This window comes from Alosa pseudoharengus, unplaced genomic scaffold, assembly GCF_046254945.1.
Source record: "Alosa pseudoharengus isolate Yale_2024_CS ecotype anadromous, Long Island Sound unplaced genomic scaffold, YU_APseudo_1.1 YU_APseudo_1.1_scf_5, whole genome shotgun sequence".
In the NCBI taxonomy this organism is placed as follows: domain Eukaryota; kingdom Metazoa; phylum Chordata; class Actinopteri; order Clupeiformes; family Clupeidae; genus Alosa; species Alosa pseudoharengus.
This window is the reverse complement of record NW_027468837.1, coordinates 19,560,717-19,581,920: the sequence shown is the minus strand read 5'-3', so window position 1 is coordinate 19,581,920 and position 21,204 is coordinate 19,560,717. Positions and strand designations below refer to the sequence as shown.

The following is a 21,204-nucleotide window of genomic DNA, read 5'->3' as shown; positions in this document are numbered from 1 at the left end:
AGCACAAATCCCATAAACACATCTTCTCAAAATTGATCTTTTCTCAAATGATGTGACACAACCAATATAAACTAGTTCAGTGTGTAAACAGGTGCAGGTTCATATCAACGATGAAAAGAAACTGTCAGTGAGGCATTCAGAGTACATTGTAGGCTGTAGACTGCAATGCACCTCATTTATAGTACTGATATGCCTGTCTTTTCCTGTATACAGTTTTTCACAATTGTGATGCGATCTAGGAAAACACACCACATGGTGCAGTTTTACCAACTTGTGATTCTGATACCATCCTAGTGTAACGGAGGCGAACTGAGCTAGCGTGCTAGTTGCCCGTGTAAATCCTCACAGCCCTAACCGCTGAATTGGGAGCAAAAATCAAGGATTTTTGAGTGCACCATGTGGTGGGTTTTTAGTGGGTTTTCCTAGATCGCAGAATCACAATTGCTAAAACAAATTTTTTGAAACCTTCCACTCGCTTCTCTAAACTGTAAACACAAACCTACATTCGCAGTACTTTATGTTTACTGGATTTACAGTAAATGTTGAATCCACAGAGTTATGAAATTGTTTTGCTTTGTTTAGTTTTGATTTGCTTTTTAGATGCAAAATGCATTTTCTGTATTGTAAACAATTAACGTTTCGCCTGGAACTATATGAGCTGCCCTGAACACTGTGTTTTCTTTTGATGTAGACTGTACATCAAATAGTATAAAAAGTATAATGACTGCTCAGTAGTGTTTTTCATTTTGACTGCTTTGTGAGATGATCTGAAGGCAGCATTTGCATGGTTTTGAGCACAGGTACAACTGTTTTGAGGTGATTGTTCCGTTTTGCAGAGGTTGGCAAAGGTTTTGAGAATGTAGTTTGAGATTTGGGATATGTGTTTATAGTTTTGAGAAAAGGGTGGCAGGTTTCAAATTGTAGCAATTGTAAAAAACTGTAATATTAAACCAGCAGTAGGAATCTGGGAATTTACTGAAATCTGAAATCTCTCTCTCTCTCTCTCTCTCTCTCTCTCTCTCTCTCTCTCTCTCTCTCTCTCTCTCTCTCTCTCTCTCTCTCTCTCTCTCTCTCTCTCTCTCTCTCTCTCTCTATATATATATATATATATATATAGTGCAAACGGAAAGTTTTCAGACCCTTTCAAGTTTTCCACATTAATTTTTGTTATGTTTCAGACTCATCTTAAAATGGATTCAATTTATTTTTTTTCCTCATCAATCTACACACAATACTCCAACACTCCACAAAAAAACAGGTGTTTGGAATGTTTTGTAAATTTATAAAAAATAAAAGTGTGAAATATTCCTTTTACAAAAAATATTCAGACACTTTGCGGAGTGTTGGAGTATTATGTGTAGATTGATGAGGAAAAATAATAATTTAATCTTTACATTTTACATGTAAGATGAGTCTGAAACAAAACAAAATGTGGAAAACTTGAATGGGTCTGAAAACTCTCCAGTTGCACTGCATATATATATGCTCGTGCAAATGTGTATTGTGTGCATGTGCACTGTTATTTTTATAATAATTGTATAACATGCACACAATATACATTTGCATGAGGGTAAAATACCAAAAATACCATCCATAGTATCTGCAGATCTTCCAATAGGCTTTGGAGACAAGGAACAGAATACTGTAGCTCGACCGACCAAACATCACAGTAGCTTCTCAGGCAACTATGACCTTGCTCACCACACCACTGACAGTGAAACAGTTCATTAGTTGTATGATGTCTTCACTTTTATGGAGAAAAGAGCCCCTTTGCATTGAATTGTGAATGTTGGACTATATGGGGGCCTGATTGTGAAATATTGTCGCCCCCCACCCCCCCACCCCCATGATACAGGTCTCACTCTGTCACTGGTTTAAGTGTGGGTCCAGTGAGCAGATCACTATGCAAGGTTCTGCCGCCTTTTTGTCCCTTTGAGTCCAAAACATCTGTGTGGTCGTCAGCAGTGCCAGCTGTTTGGGATGGCCACGCTGTGGCTGTTGTAGTATGGTGTGGCTGAGAGGATCCTTCCAGAGTCTTTGTTGTGAACTGTGATGGAGGTCGGTCTGTCTGTTCGCTTGTCGCTGCATAGATTTCTGAAGTGGTTGGCCACTCTTCTGTGGAAGGACAGTGACAGCGTGCAGTGCCTGGGGGTGATGATATTGATACTGTATTACTTAGAAAGAAATTTGAAAGTAATCCACCCAGATGATAAACCTTAACAAACTTTTAACATTTACCTTTTTCACATCTGATAGCAGGGAAACAAGCTGAGACAGTCACAGCTAAACAAACGTTTTAGTTTACTTCATATGAATTTATCTATACCCTACTGAGCATTATTTACCAAGAATAAAACATACATTAAGTGCAAAACTTGTCTTGCATGAATGCATACCTACTTCTATAATTATGTACAGCAGTGAGGGAAAGCATGTTACAGTAATCACTTTATTTGTACTCATATTTTATGAACAAGTGGTTTTCCATCTGATGGCTATGGGATGAGCCATTTACCTTGTGTATGGTGGTGAACATCATGGGCTTCAAGAACATCCACTGCATACTCTTCTTCGCAGCTCCAGTCTAAAGGCTCTCGGCTCTCCGTCATCAGGTTCATGTACATAGACAGGACATTGTGGGCTTTCTGCAGACCCTCTTGAGGCGATGTATTGTAGTCATTCGTGAACTTCTCAGGATTGTCCTGATATAAGGTAAGGGTGGGGGGTGGGGGAGAATAGTATGAGCATCTCAACATATCAAGACATGGCATCCAAAATTCTGCTGTCTGCATGATATGGATTTCTGTGTCTGTACCATGAGCCAAGTCATCTGCTGAAATTGGTGTTTAATGATTAACATGTATCACATCATCATTGATATTCTTGAACACAGGGATTGCAGCTCTAGAGTAGTGGTCTGTTCTAGAGTACGTAAGGATTTGTATAAGCTTGTTTCTTTAATGTTAATTGTAGCGATCACATCAAATCAGGGGTCTGGTCATGTGATGACCTAAATGTCTACCTCTCCTCAAAAACAAACAAATAACTGGCGCCCCCTGGAGTTCATTAAGTGACCTGGGCAAGAAGACTGCTCATAACCTGATTACCACACATGATATACCCTATATCCTTTGGCCCGGATCTGCTTCTTATAAATGCTGTTTTGTACAAACACTCTAGACTCTTTGATGAACAGCAAGTCTGTTCATCTCATGTGAAAACGATAGCTTTAAACACACTGGGAAGACATTCATAAAGGTTGAACAAGAACAGCCCCTGTTTACCCTCAGAGCCATGACAGGCCGACGCCTTGATCATAGTATCCTAGTCACATAAATCTCCTCATTTGTATTAAAGCACACTTCCTAAGATTAAAAAGAGCTGGGTAGGTAACAGGCTGATCGGAGTGGGGGGACTTCTGAGGCCTGCGTTGTTCATGTCACTGAGGGTCTACAAAGACGGCTCCAGTCCATTCCGTGACCGCCATCTAATTATGGTCTAATCTTATTCATTTTGAATCCAACTACGTTTTGCCCTTAAACAGACTCATCAGTTCTTTCATGTACACTTGGGAGGGTCAGAGGAACTCATTGTGGTAGACATAGGTCACATTATTGCCATTACTGTAGTTCCACAAACTTGAATTAATCTAAGTTGCCTTCCAGGGTACCAGCCTTTGAAAGCATGAAAGCAAGCACATTTGAGGGACAACAAGAATCAACATTTATAATGAAGGATTGATGAATGAATGAATGATTATGATGTTTTGTGTGTGTCTTATGTGTGTTAAATACATATTTTAGGCTTTAAACTAAAACAGATAACATGTTTACAGAAAAGCATTATTAACAATTACCACAAGTGTAACCTTCTTCCAAACACACTTGGGTTAATGCTTGACATTTACCAATTGAAGGAGTTCACTTCTGTGTGTCCTTCTGCTTGATCAAATGGCCGTTGAATTAAATTATTTTATCATGTGCGAAAAGCAAAAAGCGAAAAGGCTTGCTACGGTCCTGCCCATGGTCGGATTGATTACACAAAAGAATTCTAAATTGAGTATATCAAATTATACTCAAAGACTACATGACATTGCATTGTAGTAGCACATCAGCAGTGGGGAAACAGAAATGTTACCTCCTCTTCCTCGTTGATTTCAGGAATGCATTTGTGGGTGTAGATGTTATAAATTACATTTTCCAAGGCCGTAACATAGCCATTGTTGTCTGATTTTGGGACATATTGAAAATGTGTCTTGAGTAAATCCAGGATCTGTGGAAACGCAGCTTTGATGTAACAAACCTCACTCTGCAACAGAACACAGGAAGCAGAATGTTTATCATTGTTAGACTTAGATACATGTTACTAATCGTTTTACATTCTGTGATATGCTATATGCTATAGCTATTTCTAGAATGATTCTTATGGATTATTGTTCTCCTCATATAGACTAGGCAGGATTTTGGAAAATGTGCTTTATTAAAGTCACGAAGGCTAATCATGTTAATTTTTGGCATACAACATTTTTAGGGGTTTTGAAGGGTGCTGAATTCAAATCTTCTGTATGCCAGGCTCAAAAATGTCCCATAATGCCTCAAAATGGAGAAATCCAATATGGCCGCCGCCGCCAGGTCAAAATCGAATTAATCACTTATCTTTTGGACTGTACAAGGTAAAAACCTGAATGTATTGTGCTTTTATAGGTTTTCACATATATAGAGAATTCAATGCCATGCTCAGATTTAAGATCAAGACTAGATGGTTAAAATTGTCTCGGATAATGAATAATTCATGAAAAAGAGGACCATGAAACAGGTTGATGGCTTTCTGAAGAATTTACTTGAAACATGTTTAGAAGCAAGGTTGATTACTGTATTTTAACTATCTATTTATATTATTTATCTGTATTTTAACTATTTATTTAGTATTTGAATAAAATGCTTGAAACTCTTAAGCTAAATGCCAAACTGTTACTACTAGATTTCCCTACTAATGAAATATTGTACCTGAGGCTATTGTTTTGATGTCCAGTGTGCTATGATGACATGTTTGCCCATCCCACCCCAACCTTTACCCCTACACACACAAATACCCATATGTAACCCTGAATGAGGCCACACCCTCTACCTATACACTGAGGAGGCGCTTGTGAATTATATCGCTCCCCTCACATGATGCTCAGCAGTAACAGGTAAACTATAACATAATATCATAACAATTTGTTTAGGACCATGTCATACGTCTGTAATAGCATGTGAAGATTGTTATGTGAGGATTATGTATAGGCTAACTGAATAATTAATATATTATAAGAAACTAAAAACACGTTAGCTAGTTAGCCTTTGTGAATAGGAAGAAATTAACTAGAGCCTCCACTCTCCAGGATGTGGGGGGTGAGGAGAGCGGCCCTCAGCTCCAGGATATTGATGTGCTGGGATAGCCAAGGTTCTGTCCAGAGACCATTGATGCCCTGACCATCGAGAACGGCACCCCAGCCTACTGGGGATGCGTCTGTAAATACGACCCAGCGACAAATCACCGGTCCCATGGCACTCCCCCTCTCTGTGTTGGCGGGATCTCTCCACCAGTGTAGGGCCCTGTGAAGCCTGCGGGACACAGTCACCTTGGCCTGGGAGGGCCTTGGGGCACAGGCCTAGGCTCAACAGGCACCTCTGGACTGGGCACATGTGAAGGAGGGCAAGGGGGACTACCTGCACCATTGCCACCATAAGGCCCAAGAGGCGAAAGCAGAGTTTCCACTCCACCTGAGTCCAACTCCAACTGAGACATGCGGCGAAAGACTGCTGTCTCGCCGGTGAGAGAGTCACGGATGCCCTCCTGGAGTCCAGGACCATGCCCAGGAAGGCGGTGACCTGGGAAGGCTGGAGCCTGCTTTTCTTGAGCGCAAGCTCAAGTCCTGAATGTGCTTTAACAGCAAGACCACGTGTAGTCGGCATTGCACTTCTGAGGTTGCACAGATGAGCCAGTCGTCTAGATAGTTTAATATCCTGAGCCCTCGCTGCCTCATGGGTGCAAGAAGTGCAAGAAGTGCATCCATGCACCTGACCCGACCCTCAAACGCAAACCTCAGGAACCGCCAATGCCCCGGCCAGATGGGTATCTGAAAATAACCATCCTGCAGGTTGATGGTAGCAAACCAGTCCCCTGCATTGATGGCCTGCCGCACCCTCGGAACTGTGATGAATCTGCACCTCAGGGACCGGAGGTACCCCTGAGGTCTAAAATAGGACGAAGGTCCCCTGTGCGCTTGGGTACAAGAAAATAACGGGAGAAGAACCCCGCTTGGGGGTCTGAATACCTGACTTCCCTTATCGCCCTCTTATCCAGGAGGGTGGATAGCTCTGCACGTAAGGTCTGAGCGTGCATGGCACTGCTCACCAAGGTAACCGTAGGTGCCCTCGTCACACAGGGTCTGGTCCTGGACTGCAGGTGGTACCCATGGGTCATGGTGGAGAGCACCCATGGATCCGCTCCTAAGGCCAGCCAAGCCTTCCTGCATCGAGCTCAGAGGCGAGGCTGGCTGGCCCGCAGATTGTCAGGAACGACGAGGGCGCCTGGAGGGGCCACGGGCACTAGCACGCTGGCCCCCCCGGGGATGCCTGAGGTCGCTGCCTGAAATCAGTCGGACCCCAAGACGAATGCCCCAAGGTAGGTGTGGTGGCTGAGGCATGAATGCCCTAGGGCGCCTAGCACCCCTGGCATGCCTGCCAAGACACCCTGACACCTCTTCTGTACAGCGGCAGCTTTCACGCGCCTGCTACAACAGTGTGGTTGTACGCCACTGCCTGCTTAGACACTGCAGTGAGGCACACAGAGGCTGACTGGAGCTCTCTCAAAATAGTGGGATCACCGGCACTGCTTTACAAGAGACCAGAGAGGTGTCGAACAGGCGGGCTTGAATCGCTGTGGGCCTATGCAGCTTACCTAGCAGAGCCTCCATAGTCCTGCCATTGGCACTGAGGCAGGAGGGACCACCAAAGAGGGAGTTGGGAGAGGAGAAGAGGGGCTCCAAAGCTTCATCCACTGGGGGGAGCGAGCCACAACCAATCAGCCGTTCACATGTTGGAAAGGCTACTATCTCTCACCAATTCCAAAAGCTTATAAGGAGATCACCTCCTGTGGTTGCTTCAAGGGATGTCTAAGCCTGCACTGCAGTTGCAGGAAAAGTGGCATGTTATGCATGGAGTCATGCAGCTGCAGCAGCACCTGTCAGAACACTGCTGGAGAGGAGGAGGATGAGGATGATTAGGATAGCCTAAGGCGGGGATCACATTAGCTAGCGGCAAGCGGCAGGTTTCCTATTGTTCTCTATGGTTCGGCAGCGGAACGTAACGCTAGCGTTGAACAAGCTGAGCATTGAACTTGGTTTAACTTTCAAAGCGCAACGCGGGCGTATTCAACTGACAAACTGTTTGTGTTGCTTAGGAACGACAAAAAACGTATTATGGTCTGAGTGTTGCGTTACGTTTGCCGCTGCCGCTTGCCGCTGGCTGATGTGATCCTCGCCTAGTGTAGCCTTCCTCTTCATACCTAGAAGTTTAAAGAATTAAATAAAATAGAATGGATTAATTACTAAATAAATAGGTAAATATGCATTATTAAATACATTGTTAAAATACAGATAAATACAGATAAATAATATAAATAGATAGTTAAAATAGGCATTTAGCCTAAGAGTTTCAAGTTTTTTCTTCAAATACTAAATAAATAGTTAAAATACAAATAAATAATATAAATAGATAGTTATAATACAGTAATCAACCTTGCTTCTGAACATGTTTCAAGTTAATTCTTCAGAAAGCCATCAACCTGTTTCATGGTCCTCTTTTTCATGAATTATTCATTATCCGAGACAACAATTTTAACCATGTACATTCATTTCAAGCATTTTCTCTAGTCTTGATCTTAAATCTGAGCATGGCATTAAATTCTCTATATGTGAAAACCTATAAAAGCACATTACATTCAGGTTTTTACCTTGTACAGTCCAAAAGATAAGTGATTAATTCGAGGCATTATGGGACATTTTTGAGCCTGGCATACAGAAGATTTTAATTCAGCACCCTTCAAAACCCCTGAAAATGTTGCATGCCAAAAATTAACATGATTTGCCTTCAGGGTTTCCTTTCTTTTAAAAATTGACCTAGACTAATATGTCTGTGTTGTAAATATAAGACTGTCACTTCATTACTCATATCTTTCTGATGAATGGCAATGTGTATGGTCTATGAGAGTTCCCTGTAGCACTGTGTCATGCAGTTGCCCTCTCTTTGACCTCCTCAATTCAAGAAAAAATTTCTCCAGGTGAATGACTGGATGTCTTTTTCTCTTGGATATTAATGACTTGCTTCCTGGATATGATATATATTCACTACCTGGGAGGCTTAGTGTTGTGCAAAGTTAAAATGGCATTTTGAGAGTGTAGTCCCTAACCTTCCACCTATATAGTATCAGCCTCCTAGGTGATACACTCCTTCTAAAAACCTCAGACAGATATTAGTCAAATTTAGAAATTCTGGCTTTAGTAATTAGCATTCATTTATTCTTCTCCTTAAGAGCAAGAAAAGTGAAATTAAATACCTACCATATGTTGCCGCTCTATGAAAGTATATCTAATTGAGCAGCCACTTGATAGCTGGTTTTGAATCTGTGAAGAGACAATTAAAACACACTTAATGAAAGCTACTGCCTGTGCTGATTCTGTTATTAATAATGTAACTAAAGTAAAACTAAAATTGTATCTAAAATGATATAATGACATATCAATAATGAGGGGACATATTATGGGAGAAGTATCTAAAAGTAAAAATAGAGGGCTCTGTGAATCAATTTTCAGTCAGAACAGGCAGAGGATGCCATGTACAGGTAAAATAAGGACACATATGGCCTGGTCATCTGTTACTTTATATAGTAGATGATGCCTGCCAGAGACAAACAAGATTCATGTCAGATTCAACCTCTCAGATACTAAATGCAATGGATGTTGCACAATTTGAAATTCCTCACAGTGGAAAATCCTAATTGAATGTATGCCATTGCAGCATTTCAGATTTGAAACAGTAATCAATGAATGACCATGTTCATACTCTCATTAATTTAATCAATTCTCCATTGAGCATAGTAGAGGATTTTTTTATTTCAAAAATGCCACTGCATGCTGCTATGACCTTTAGTGAACAGTGTTGAGTGGATTTACCAGTTTTCGGAGGGTCAGAAGGTGGTCCTGGGTAATGGAGTGCTTGCATGAACCCGGTGGAGGGGCCCTGGCCACATGGAAGCAGAGGATGAGGAAGAAACTCAGACGCCTTGCCTGTGAATGAACCCAGACAATAATATCATGTACGCTGTGCCATTGGTCCTATTTTGTTTATTTATTAACTTGATTGACACTTTTATTTAAGGGACTTACATATGTTAATTATTACAAGGGCCAGTCTCCCCAGAGTAAACAGAGCAACTCAGGGTAAGGTGCCTTGCTCAAGGCTACAACGATGGTACAGTAGGTCAGCTCTTTAACCACCATGCTACCACTACCCCCTGAGATCATACGAAGGGTCAACCTCAGGTCAAGCAAGGTTACTTAACTCTGAGACCCTGATTAGGTTTGTTTTTAGAATGCGTCTTGGGAGATCCGATGACAAGGCTATACAATCAGCAAGACACATTGTGATCTGATCACTCAAACCACTTGCCGAGGCAGTCTGAAACGTGCATCATTTACATTTATTTATTTAACAGACACTTTTATTCAAAGCGACACAGTATGCCAATTATGGTAAAAGGGCCATTGTCCTCAGAGCAACTTGGGGTTAAGTGTCTTGCTCAAGGGCACAATGGTTCAAGCCAGGAATTGAACCCACAACTTTTCAGGCAACTACATGCTAGCCCAGCTCCTTAGCCACTATGCTACCAACGCCACCTGCGAAAAGGTGGTGACAGGTGGAGGTAACAGCATCTCATTTAATGGGTTTAGACATGGGTGACCATAGTCATGTGTTCAAGTCATAGCTAAGCTGCCTGCATAATCACTTTGCTGGATAGCTGCAATAGTGAGAGTGTCCAGTAGAGCAGTGTTTTTCAACCACTGTGCCGGGGCACACTAGTGTGCCGTGAGAGATCATCAGGTGTGCCGCAGAAAATTAGCCAAATGTCACTCACTGGTCCAGAAAAGCAACTGTTGCATCAAAGAATTTATAACCACATGCTCTCATTGATTGTATGATTGCACTATTTGTGGTATGCAGGCATTGTACAACGGGGGCCCCATATCCAGTACTCACAGAATCATCACATATCCAGTTCATAACAACAATTAAATTAGATATAGTCACCTACAAATGAAACAGAGGGTGCTTGTTTTATTGAGCAGGTCTTGCATAAGCCATAATAAGGCCATATCTGTGTATTATTTGAAATTTTAGGCTATGGTATGTTTATTTTTTCTTCACACAGGATGTTAGTGTGCCGTGGGACATTTTAAGTATCAAAAGTGTGCCGTGGCACAAAAAAGGTTGAAAAACACTGCAGTAGAGGAGTTTATATGAAGATTTGACGCTTTTTTAGCCTGACATCACTGTGCCCTTTGTGTAACAGGAGGTGTTGTTTGTCTGAGGTCAGAAGATTGTGTAAGCTTGCAGCTGTCAGACCACAAGCCTCACTTGTATGAACTACTGTATGCCAATTTAAGCTGTCTTGAGTTCATGGTTTTTGCCAAAACAGGGACAGCTAATACAAAAACTGAGAGAGCATGGATAATATTTGTAATCTTTCTTTTTAATGTCAGAAAGCCATCATGGTGGTCTACATTAAGTTAAAACACAAGAAAGACCATGACACTTTCCTCAGATTTCAGAAATATATGCTGTTAAGTAGGCCATGAAGGCTGTTAACAAAAGATTACAGCAACATTTTTATTATGAGCTATCAAACATCCATACAGATATGTTTACTGGGAAACATGTGATGTTCAGCTACAACTGAATTATTTCATTAACTTTAACATGATTATGCAATCAGCTCCAAAGACATTTGCAATAGTGCTCTGGTAGCTTATTATCTACCACAACTAGGAAAGCAAAACCAGCTGATGATAGAAGGAGGATAGACTTAAGGATAAAGTATGTATTATTTCTGGTTAAAAATAGTAGATAACCTTCCACTGACCCCTTGCCTAATAATAACATTATAATAACAACATTACGGAAGTGGTTATTTCCTATTCATTAATGATCTCCTTTCAAGGAGTTTCGGTATTTAAAAAAAAACCTCTTTACCTTGCATCTGACTAATTCATTCAGTTACACTTTACTTGACAGTATCAACATAAGAGTGACATGACACTGTCATGAATGTGTCATAAACAAGTCATAAACGTTTATGACATAACACTTCTGTTATGTCTGTTAAGTGACATTTGTTTTTCGTCATAACAAGTTAGGGTTAGGAAATTAGTTAGGGTTAGGGTTAGGGTTAGGATTAGGGTTAGAGGTTAGGATTAGGGTTAGGGTTAGGTTTTGGGTTAGGGTTCATGTGTCATGACAGTGTCATATGTTCATGACAGTGTCATGTCACTCTTATGTTGATACTGTCAAGTAAAGTGTTACCATACATTCTCCTTACAGTGGTTTGTAAATGTTTGTTTTTGTTTCCTGCTTTTGATTCTGTTAAATTACATTTAGTCTATTAGTAATATTGTTTTTTGTTTTATTTAGGCTATATGACTACTTTAAACTGTTAATTGTAATGTTAATGTATTGCGTATTGATGTCATTGTCAATTGCTTTGGACATAAGTGTCAGATAATAACTTTAAACATAAACATAAACATAAACATATTAATTGAAGTTGTTGGTTTGCCAAGAAAATAACTGATCAGAGACACTGAGGGAAAGTCACATCCGTTGTTTGAGTTTTACAAGTTCTGTCTGTCAGTTAGCTGTCTTTGTTTAGCCTCATAGTGCAATGAGCTGTCTGTCTGTCTGTGACGTGAGCTACAGGCTGATTAAATCACTTTGAATGTTTGATGTTATTAGCTTCACCCGTAATGACATTAAAGTCCGACAGAACGTCTCCAGATCACTTCCTTGACCTCAATTTGAGACTTGTTAAACTAGCGTGTGCAGCATTCGTATTCGTATGTATGTAGCGTGTGCAGCATTCGTATTAGTTAACAAACTCTAAATGTTATTAAAAGATGGCAAAAGTGAATCCTACAACACGCTGGCTGAGCTGAGCAGAGGCCTTCATTTAGCACTGAAAAAATGGCCATGTCAGATGTCCACAAACACTCAAAGAAATATGCATTCATTAAACAAGGCACTTGGTTGTGTGAGGAAAAATATACTTTGGCTATATGCAGTAGATACTGTATGGTGTAATCATGCAATTAGTCATGAAATATCACATTACCATTACTATATATACCTATATACCATGTACTTTATATGCAATAGTTCTGAATGTGGTCTAAGTTTTGTTTGAATGGTATCCTGTCAGTGTTAATGTGTTTATATGTAAGCAGCTTTATTATCTAATAAATGTTCTTTAAGTGATAGGCGTAGGTTTGCATGGGGACCATGGTGACTTGTCCCCACCAATATTTTGGGATGACAAAATTGTCCCTACCAATATTTTAGTGAACTAATTCGTATTTTGTTTGTTGTGCCTATTCATTTTGATATTCTCATAAAGTGTACATCTCCAATCACGCTATCATTTTAGTGTCTGAAACCGACAGGGATTTATCTGATGCTCACGTGAAAGTGTCAAGCATATGGCTACTTTGTCGTGTTCGTAGCAGACTCAGAGAAGGAAAGAACCAAAGTGATAGAGGGAGCACCAACATGTAGCCAATAAATAGGAGTTGCTGTACTTCAACCTGCTTTTCACCCTCCCTAGAGAACGTCCACAATGTCAAAATGCACCAACAGCATGTTACATGCAAAGATGATTTTGGGGTCCTCTAAATCTCCACTATGCAGCAAATCTACTTGAATTTTACGCTACTCCACTTAATTGGGGACGTATCTTGAATGGGAATGAATGGGAGATAGTGGCAGGTTCCAGCTGGTTTGTCATTGTTGATAATTGATATCTCCTTTTTAATGTAGGAAGACATGCATGCTCATAACCTTCATAGAAAGTGTTACCATTAATATTTTAAAGCAAAATTACTTAATTACTTTATCATGTTATCATTGAAATTTTATAAAACTGTTTATTTTTACTGTATATGTAACTTTTCTTTGGGGGGGGATATGGGGTTATGTCCTTACCAAAGCTGAGACCAAACCTATGCCCTTGCTTTAAGTCAATGTTTTCACTTTTTCAGACCAAGGACCACTTAACCAATAAAAAACCCCTCATGGACCACCTAGCTTATTGTCTTTGCACCTTGCTTTTTGTGTAAAATGATTCATATGATTTTAACTGGCATAGCTTACATAGGCAGTGTTGCAGAACTGTTTGGATTTACATACAAGTTGGTTCAATATTGCAAGTCATCTATATTATATTTTATCACGTCTGCTTGCGGACCACTAGAGATAACTTGCGGACCACCAGTGGTCCCCGGACCACACTTTGAGAAACACTGCTTTAAAGTTGACAATAAGGTGTTGCTAGAAAAATGTATGAATTTGTAAGTAAGGTATATGGTTGTACGTTTTCTAACATAATTAATGGGAAAATGGGTTTTGAGAACAAACTAAGATAACAATGGAATAATAATAACTAATACAATGTGGATTTATAGAACAAGAGATACATTAACTATGTACTGTAGGTTTCTGTTGTACATCTCAGAATGTAATCTGCCACTTATCCCACTTTTAATGTAATATGCCACTTTTCCTATGGCATTACTCACAATATTGATGGAGCAATTTTTTTTGGGGGGGGGCGGGGGGTATTTCTAGACTAAAGTAAAGATGAATTACTGAGACAGTTAATAAATAATCTACCAATGTCATTTAAACCCTGCGTATGCTATGTAACTGCTGCGTCTGTCTTTTAGATGTAGTATGTAGTTCTAATTACACTTCCAGGTAGGTATGCAATAAAATGCCAGGAAAAAGAAAAGATGGAAGAAATATTTACACATGGTATTCCCATCAAAGCTATCCTTGCAAAGGGCATTTTGACAAAACTACTTATTTCTCCTTTTACCACTCTTGGTTCAAATCAATACAAAATAATACATATCCCATACAATAAATAAATAGCAACTCAGCGACTCATAACAGGAAAATAAGTATATGCGCATACCTTTTCTTTGTGGCCTGGTTTGAATGTGTTCATCTGGATAATCTGGGCAAGCAAAAAATGACAAATTCCACTTTTAGATGCATTGGAAAATAGTATCCTTAAGATTTGTGTTTTCAGCTTATAGGATCAAGGAAATTGAAGACAATAAACCTGTAATAAAAATTATCGTTTGCAACTTGCAATTTGCAAACTAAATCGACTGCAGTGATTTGTCTCATCTGTTGACTGTGTGTTCTCAGCAGACCATAAGTCTTGGGTATCTGTTTAAAGACCTCCTTCTTTTGTGGTTTACAGGAAATGAGTGACTCAACCTTTTAGTGTTGGCCTTCATTCAACAGTTCCCAAGTTGACAGGCTGAAGTTGAGGGATTCTTCCTGTCTTCCTTTCTCTTACATTGATCTGCCATGCATATGTCATACCAATTCACAATTTGCATAAAAGACCCAAGAATATTACATCAATTACATTGCCATTGAAAAGACCTCCACAATACATAATTTCACAGTTGCTTGTTGTTGGTAATATGTTGTTGTTGGTAACATGTTGTGTTGATATGCCACCTTCAGTGATTCATACTCAAAAGGGTCTTCAGCCCACTGTCAACCCTAGATGTTGAGGATTGAGTTTAGAATTAAAACGTGCTGCAATGTAGCAACACCGCTAACATGTTATCACTTCTTTTCACAGGGAGATGATAAAGCCATGCTCTGTTGATGCATATCTCTGTGCTGGCTGCTGAGATCAGCTCCCTCCTGTTATCTCGGAGCGTCCGAGGCAGGAGAGAGGAGAGCCTGGCACTGGGTGTGCAATGCTAGGCATGCCAGTCCTCATACCCACAGTGTACAAGCGAGCAGGGTGGTTTATTGTGTAAACAGAAAGAACGTTTTCGGCCAGTGTGCTTTCTTGGCATACCTGAAGAATTTGAGGAGACGGCACAGCTGGATGCAATCCTAACTGAAATAGCTTGTCTGCTTGTCTGATACTAAACGGACTGGAATCTCTACACATACATGAGCACGACAGTGTCATACTATAAGCATTATAAGCATAGCAAAATAAGCATTGTCACACTCAAACAAGCAAGGCTTGTTGGTCAAAGAGGTCTATTTTCTAAGACCAGCAACAGGCATTATTGGCAAGCAGTGTTCTGTGTGCTTACCTTTTTGTTGTTTGTGAAGGTGTATTTAACAAGTAACTTCATTTCCAGTATAATTGTGGGTTTGGCAGATCCATCGATTTCCCATGGGAATGTTGAAAATGTCTAAGCAAGAGAGAGATACACTCACTCACACACACACACACACACACACACACTAATGATGATGGTGGTGGTAGTGGTTGTAACTTTTGGAGCATTACAGTAATTTTATCCCATCACTCAAACAAATATTCTCCCCTATGCATATTTGAAACATATTCAATCATCACACTTATGAACTTGACAACTTCGCAAACACTGCAACTTGACAACTTGACAAATGACACAGGGTGTCTTATAAATGTCATGTGCAGGCTTCCAGGGCAGGTGAGGGCTATTTTTACCAGACTTCCTGGTTTCAGACCCATTATTGACAGGATTATCATATAGTCTCCATGGTACTCATTGAGGACGGCCTCTTTAATTTGATTACTTAACCAGTAGTCAATATACTTCTGTCTCGGCGACTAATTTTAAGCTATTACCTTTCCATAATCACATTACAATTGATGACTTTGTAAAGGGCACAGAAGGCCAATCTACTAGATATAGAAAGGTTTAGCTGAGGTAGCCTATACTTACCTCAAATAGTACATACTTCAACAAGTAATCATCTGAATCCTTATGTACAAGTTTTGATTTAAGTTTTGATTTAAGGTTTTATAACACAGACTTACATACACTTCCATCCACTCTCACCCACAGACACATTATGTCATAATGTCAGAATCTGAGACATAATATGTCTGTGGGTCTGTATGTACTGTAGCATGACAGGGAATTTAGTGTTGACTGCACCACCCAAGGAATAAGCCTATTTCACAGTGTCCAGGTGTCCGGCCTCGTTGATGTTAATGATGCCTTAATTGGCAGGGTAAAACGTCTTCCTGCTTTTGTCTTTCCTGTGGACTTTTCTTTTGCTGTCTATGGGACTGTGCTGTTCCACAGGAAGTTGATTTACACAGCGACCCCATCTTGTGAAATGGGCTAATTAAGACCCACTGGACCTAACCCGATAGGTCACACAGGTTCATCATATACCTTTGAAAAGACAGAAATGTGTGTACAAATTAAACAAACACAAAACAGGATAAATCAGGCCACAAAGAAATACTTACCTACACAGTCACTGAAAGGCATCTTAATGGAACAGGCAATCAATAACCAAATCCGACCTTGATAGAATTAATCCTATACGTCATAAACTATACATGTATTTCTATGCAACGTCACAAAAAAATGTGTGCGCAACCAAGAGGCAGAAAGCACCATAGAACAGCATAGAGCAATGCAAAAGAGCAGAAGAATAAAATGAGTTTGTGCTGAAAACTGCACCAATTCGAAATCATGATGGTTAGAGAATGTTAAATATGTTCAATATAACGGAATGCATGTCTTCGCCAAAACTTACAAAATACAATGTTATATTAATAATGCAAATGAACGGCAAACTTTGAAATATAGTCTGAAATGAGATGTTAGCTTACAGCAGATTGCAGCTTACAGCAGCCGACTATTTAGGTTAAGTTTATAACGTGCCCCACGGCTGCGCGCGCATCTAGTTTTGTTGGTAAACGGGAAACCCGTGTATGAATAGGCCTATGCAAACTGAAGATTCCACTAAACCTGCTTTTGATACCATGAGCACAACATCACAACATCCACAGCCCACGCTGTTCAGCTCTTAATTAGACTGTAAATACAGTATGCTACACATAGAGAGCACCCAATCAGCAACATAGGTGGCATGTTGTTTGACATTAGTTTTAAGCAGGTCAATCTCACCTTATAAGCTATTTATTATATGTTATATGTGTCATGAACAAGTCATAAACGTTTATGACATAAAGCTTCTGTTATTAAGTGACATTTGGTTTTTGTCATAACAAATTAGGGTTAGGATAAGGTTAGGGTTAGGGTTAGGATTAGGGTTAGAGGTTAGGATTAGGGTTAGGGTTAGGGTTAGGTTGGTTGGGGTTAGGGTTCATGTGTCATGACAGTGTCATATGTTCATGACAGTGTCATGTCACTCTTATGTCGATACTGTCAAGTAAAGTGTTACCGAATGATCTCTAGAGTCTAGACCTTAGACATGATGACACCAATATTAGAGACTACACATATCTTTACACAAAAGTACATATATCACATTCATCAGATCCTATGTAAACATCATCATTCAAGGCCTTTAATCCTACAACAGAGTTCCATTTAGTATCCCAATCTATCACAGGTACGGTCTGATACTGAACTCTTCATTAAGCCCCCTAGGGGTGAGTGTATCTAGTGTGAAAATCCACCATAGTTCCTGTTTAAGGAGCAAGTTGTTTATATCCCCACCTCTTCTGGGGCATTTCACAGCTTCTATACCAATATTATGATGCTACATTATGCTTGGCCTCTTTGAAATGTATAGCAACTGAGCTTTTTTGTCATGGTTGTGGATGGCACAGTGGTGCTCAGTGATTCTGATTTTCAGTGCTCTTGATGTTCTTCCCACATATGCCAAACCACATTTCAATAGGTAGATTACATTTCTAGTGTTGCAGGAGATCACACCTTACATATTTTGTTACTCTTTCCTGAATGGGGATGGTTGAATGATTGGGTTCTGTGTGTGTAGTTGCACTGGTGGCAATTTCCAAATTTGTAATTACCAGAAGGAGGGGGGGGGGGGGGGGTGGTGGTTTCTTAAACACATTTTTTTAGTGTAGGATCTGTTTCCATAATATGCCAGTGATTACTCAAAACTTTTTGGATATCTCTGCTTACAGGTGAATATTGGATACAGGTAATTCTGGGATCCGAGTTTTTCTCCTTTTTTCTATTCAGACGTTCCATCTGAGATCTGTTTTTAAGACGGTTGTACGCCTCTGTGACCCAATGCTCCTTGTATTTCCTTTGCCTGAAATGGTCCTATAGTATTGTAGATTGAGATTAGTAATCCTCCTCTGAACTGCAGATCCTTCTGATACGATTGAATTGAGAAATGGGCAAATTATTTTTAGCACTGTAGGGTGATATGACCCTCCATGTAACAAGGAGTTTTTATCAGTACTTTTTCGGTAGAGGTTAGTTTTTAATATTAGCCTGGGTGTTCCCATGCTGCCTTGCGCGCGATTTGATTCACGCTGCTAAGGCAGCCTGGAGTAACCTGGCCCTAGCCAGATGAATTTCGCTCCGCCTAGCTCCACTCATCCATCTGGAACCGATCCATTGAAGTGTTGCTTCAGAAGGCTGGACCTAATGCTTGCATATGATTGAATAAGCCACTTGTCCGTCATCTATTGACGTGCTACTTCAACCACTCACATCGAAGCCAACCCGTGACGCTGATAACAGTCTCACAGTCGCTTCTACGCTATGTCACATCTATGAAACTCCCGCCCTGCGTCCTGATTGGCTAAACCATAAAGTTGGTTGGAGAAATCACTCTCAATGGAAGAGGTTCCAGATGGATGTGAGTGAAGCTAGGTGGAGCTAAGCGGAACAACATTCATCTGGCTAGGGCCAGGTTAAGCCTGGAGACCATGGAGCAAATTTTCGCCTGAGATAGGCGACCAATCACAGAACAAGGGGGAAAGCAAGACGATGATGAGCTATGCACAGACGCATTTGATAGACATCCGTGGCACCCAATAAACGGATCTGGGCATTTTTTTCAAATACGAGAAAATGAACGTTTGGTTCCCAGACCACGTCTCATTGAGAAGTGGTGGCGCTAGCCAGGCTATTTGAATATATTACCTTCTCTCTCAATTAAAATGTTAAAAAAAATAATCTGACATCGACTGAGGTGGTAAAATTCAGATGCTGGTTATCATTCATGTATTTATGGAATTCTCTTAGAGATATTGCATCACCACTCCATATGAAAAAAATGTCCTCCAAATAGCGCTTCCAGAATGATATTCTCTATTTGGCCATTGTGGTAATTAAAATGAGAATGAAATAAATGGCACTTTCTTCCTTTTCCCTGCCAGTGATTACCATTTCAAACTAAGTCATTAGCAATTAGCAAGGTAATTGCTTGAAGCCTAAATAACTGAGACTTATTGAGAATGTGTGTGTGTGCGTGTGCGTGTGTGTCCTGTTCCTCCCCTTCCCCCTCCACTAGAAGGCATCCTTCACAAGAAGTGCCCTGTGTGTACTGACCGGTGCCTGTCAAATAGATGTCAGTAAATTCTCAGACAGGATCAACTGAAGTCAGCTGTTGAGATGGCCTGTTTACAGAGCAGTAAAAAAACAATCTTTTGTTGTGCCCAGCCAGTCATCACAGCCGGCACGGCGCCAGGATTCCAGTTTTGGATGGGCCAGACCAATTGTGGATGGGCTTACATAAAAAACTTTATTAAATCACTGTTTAACCTAATAAAAATGACTGACTAATATACAGTACTGTTATATGATCTGTGCTTACATAATAGAGATTTTAATAGCTTGATGCTCTTTAAATATACTGCTCAAAAAAATTAAAGGGAACACTTAACACGCCAATTTAATAGCTTGATGCTCTTCAAATATACTGCTCAAAAAATTAAGGGAACACTTAACATAACGGCAACTAAATACCATGACATTGTGTTGGCGTTATGGATGTGACAGTTTTGTGTGGAATTGCCCTTGTATAATATGAGGTTGAATATTTCATTTGTTTTAACAATACAGATCAACAATACTGCCCTGCAGTTTCAATCAATACGCAGGGCAGTTGAAAACATTCAGGGCTTAGCCCATAGAATCTAAAGGGTTCTCATAATTCCCATTTTGCCTGACTTGCTGCTCACTTTTCATAAATTGATCCACCGACTCAAGCCTCATTTGCGCCACATTGATTGAATATATGAACAATAATATTGTTGCTATCTTCACATTTTCTGATTGCTATTAGAAACTAACTATATAGCCACCTAGCAGAGTGGATTTTAAATAGCAAGATGCATTATATGGTTTGTTATGAATCATTGAATACTCACTAATTTCGTTTTTTACAAAGGCAAAGTAGGCCTATAGGCCAGCACTGTTTGGCCAGCTCCAAAATTACACTGTAGGCTAGTGAGGCTGATAACAAACCTGAACTTGTAGGCTAGCCTAATTGACGAGAAAAGGATAACTCCACCACCTCCTTGTCATTGTTGCCTTCATGATTTCCTTCAGGCGTAATAATCCAGTCACTAACTAGTTTGTCTGCTGCAGCTAAACCCTGTTGCTGGAAGTTAGCCTACGGGGACTATTTTCAAGTGCTGAATGATATAATTGTGCGGCTGTGCCTATGGTGTTCCTTGATTATTACACTGGAATGAGAGTATAGTTCCATGTCAAATCAGCCTAGAAAATCGTTTCATTTTCTGTTGGTCTTATTACACTTTCTAACTTGAGAGGAGACAAGTTTCAAATAGGAAAATTACCGGAAATTTTAGTCACTTTTAAATGTGATACTAGCAGGCAAGAAGCTAATGGTCTAATCAGATTAAATGATCTATGCTAGGCTGGAACTAAAACTGGTATTGCTAGACTCAGAGAACGGCTGGAGAACTGGAGAAAGGTACAAATCAATTGTTTAACTCAAGGGGAGGTGGAAAATGAGTGTGATTCCCCAAATGGTGGAATATCCCTTTAAAATGTAATGTTAATGCAAATCAGATCAAGCATCACAAAATCAACAAAGCTTGCTGCATTGAAAAAAAAAAGCAACACTGTCCTTTATTCGAAATTATTTT

At 40.1% G+C, this 21,204-nt stretch overlaps 1 protein-coding gene across 1 annotated transcript; it reads right to left on the bottom strand.

Moving 5' to 3' along the window:
• Positions 1-1,848: 1,848 nt before the first annotated feature.
• On the bottom strand, positions 1,849-14,473 carry csf1a (colony stimulating factor 1a (macrophage)). The gene is made up of 6 exons (XM_076268098.1): positions 14,287-14,473; positions 9,218-9,331; positions 8,606-8,668; positions 4,138-4,308; positions 2,516-2,702; positions 1,849-2,145 (listed from the first exon to the last, which is right to left on the bottom strand). The coding sequence occupies exons 1-6, from the start codon at positions 14,317-14,319 to the stop codon at positions 1,859-1,861; spliced, it is 855 nt and encodes a 284-aa protein (XP_076124213.1). The 5' UTR covers positions 14,320-14,473; the 3' UTR covers positions 1,849-1,858.
• Between the last annotated feature and the right edge of the window lie 6,731 nt (positions 14,474-21,204).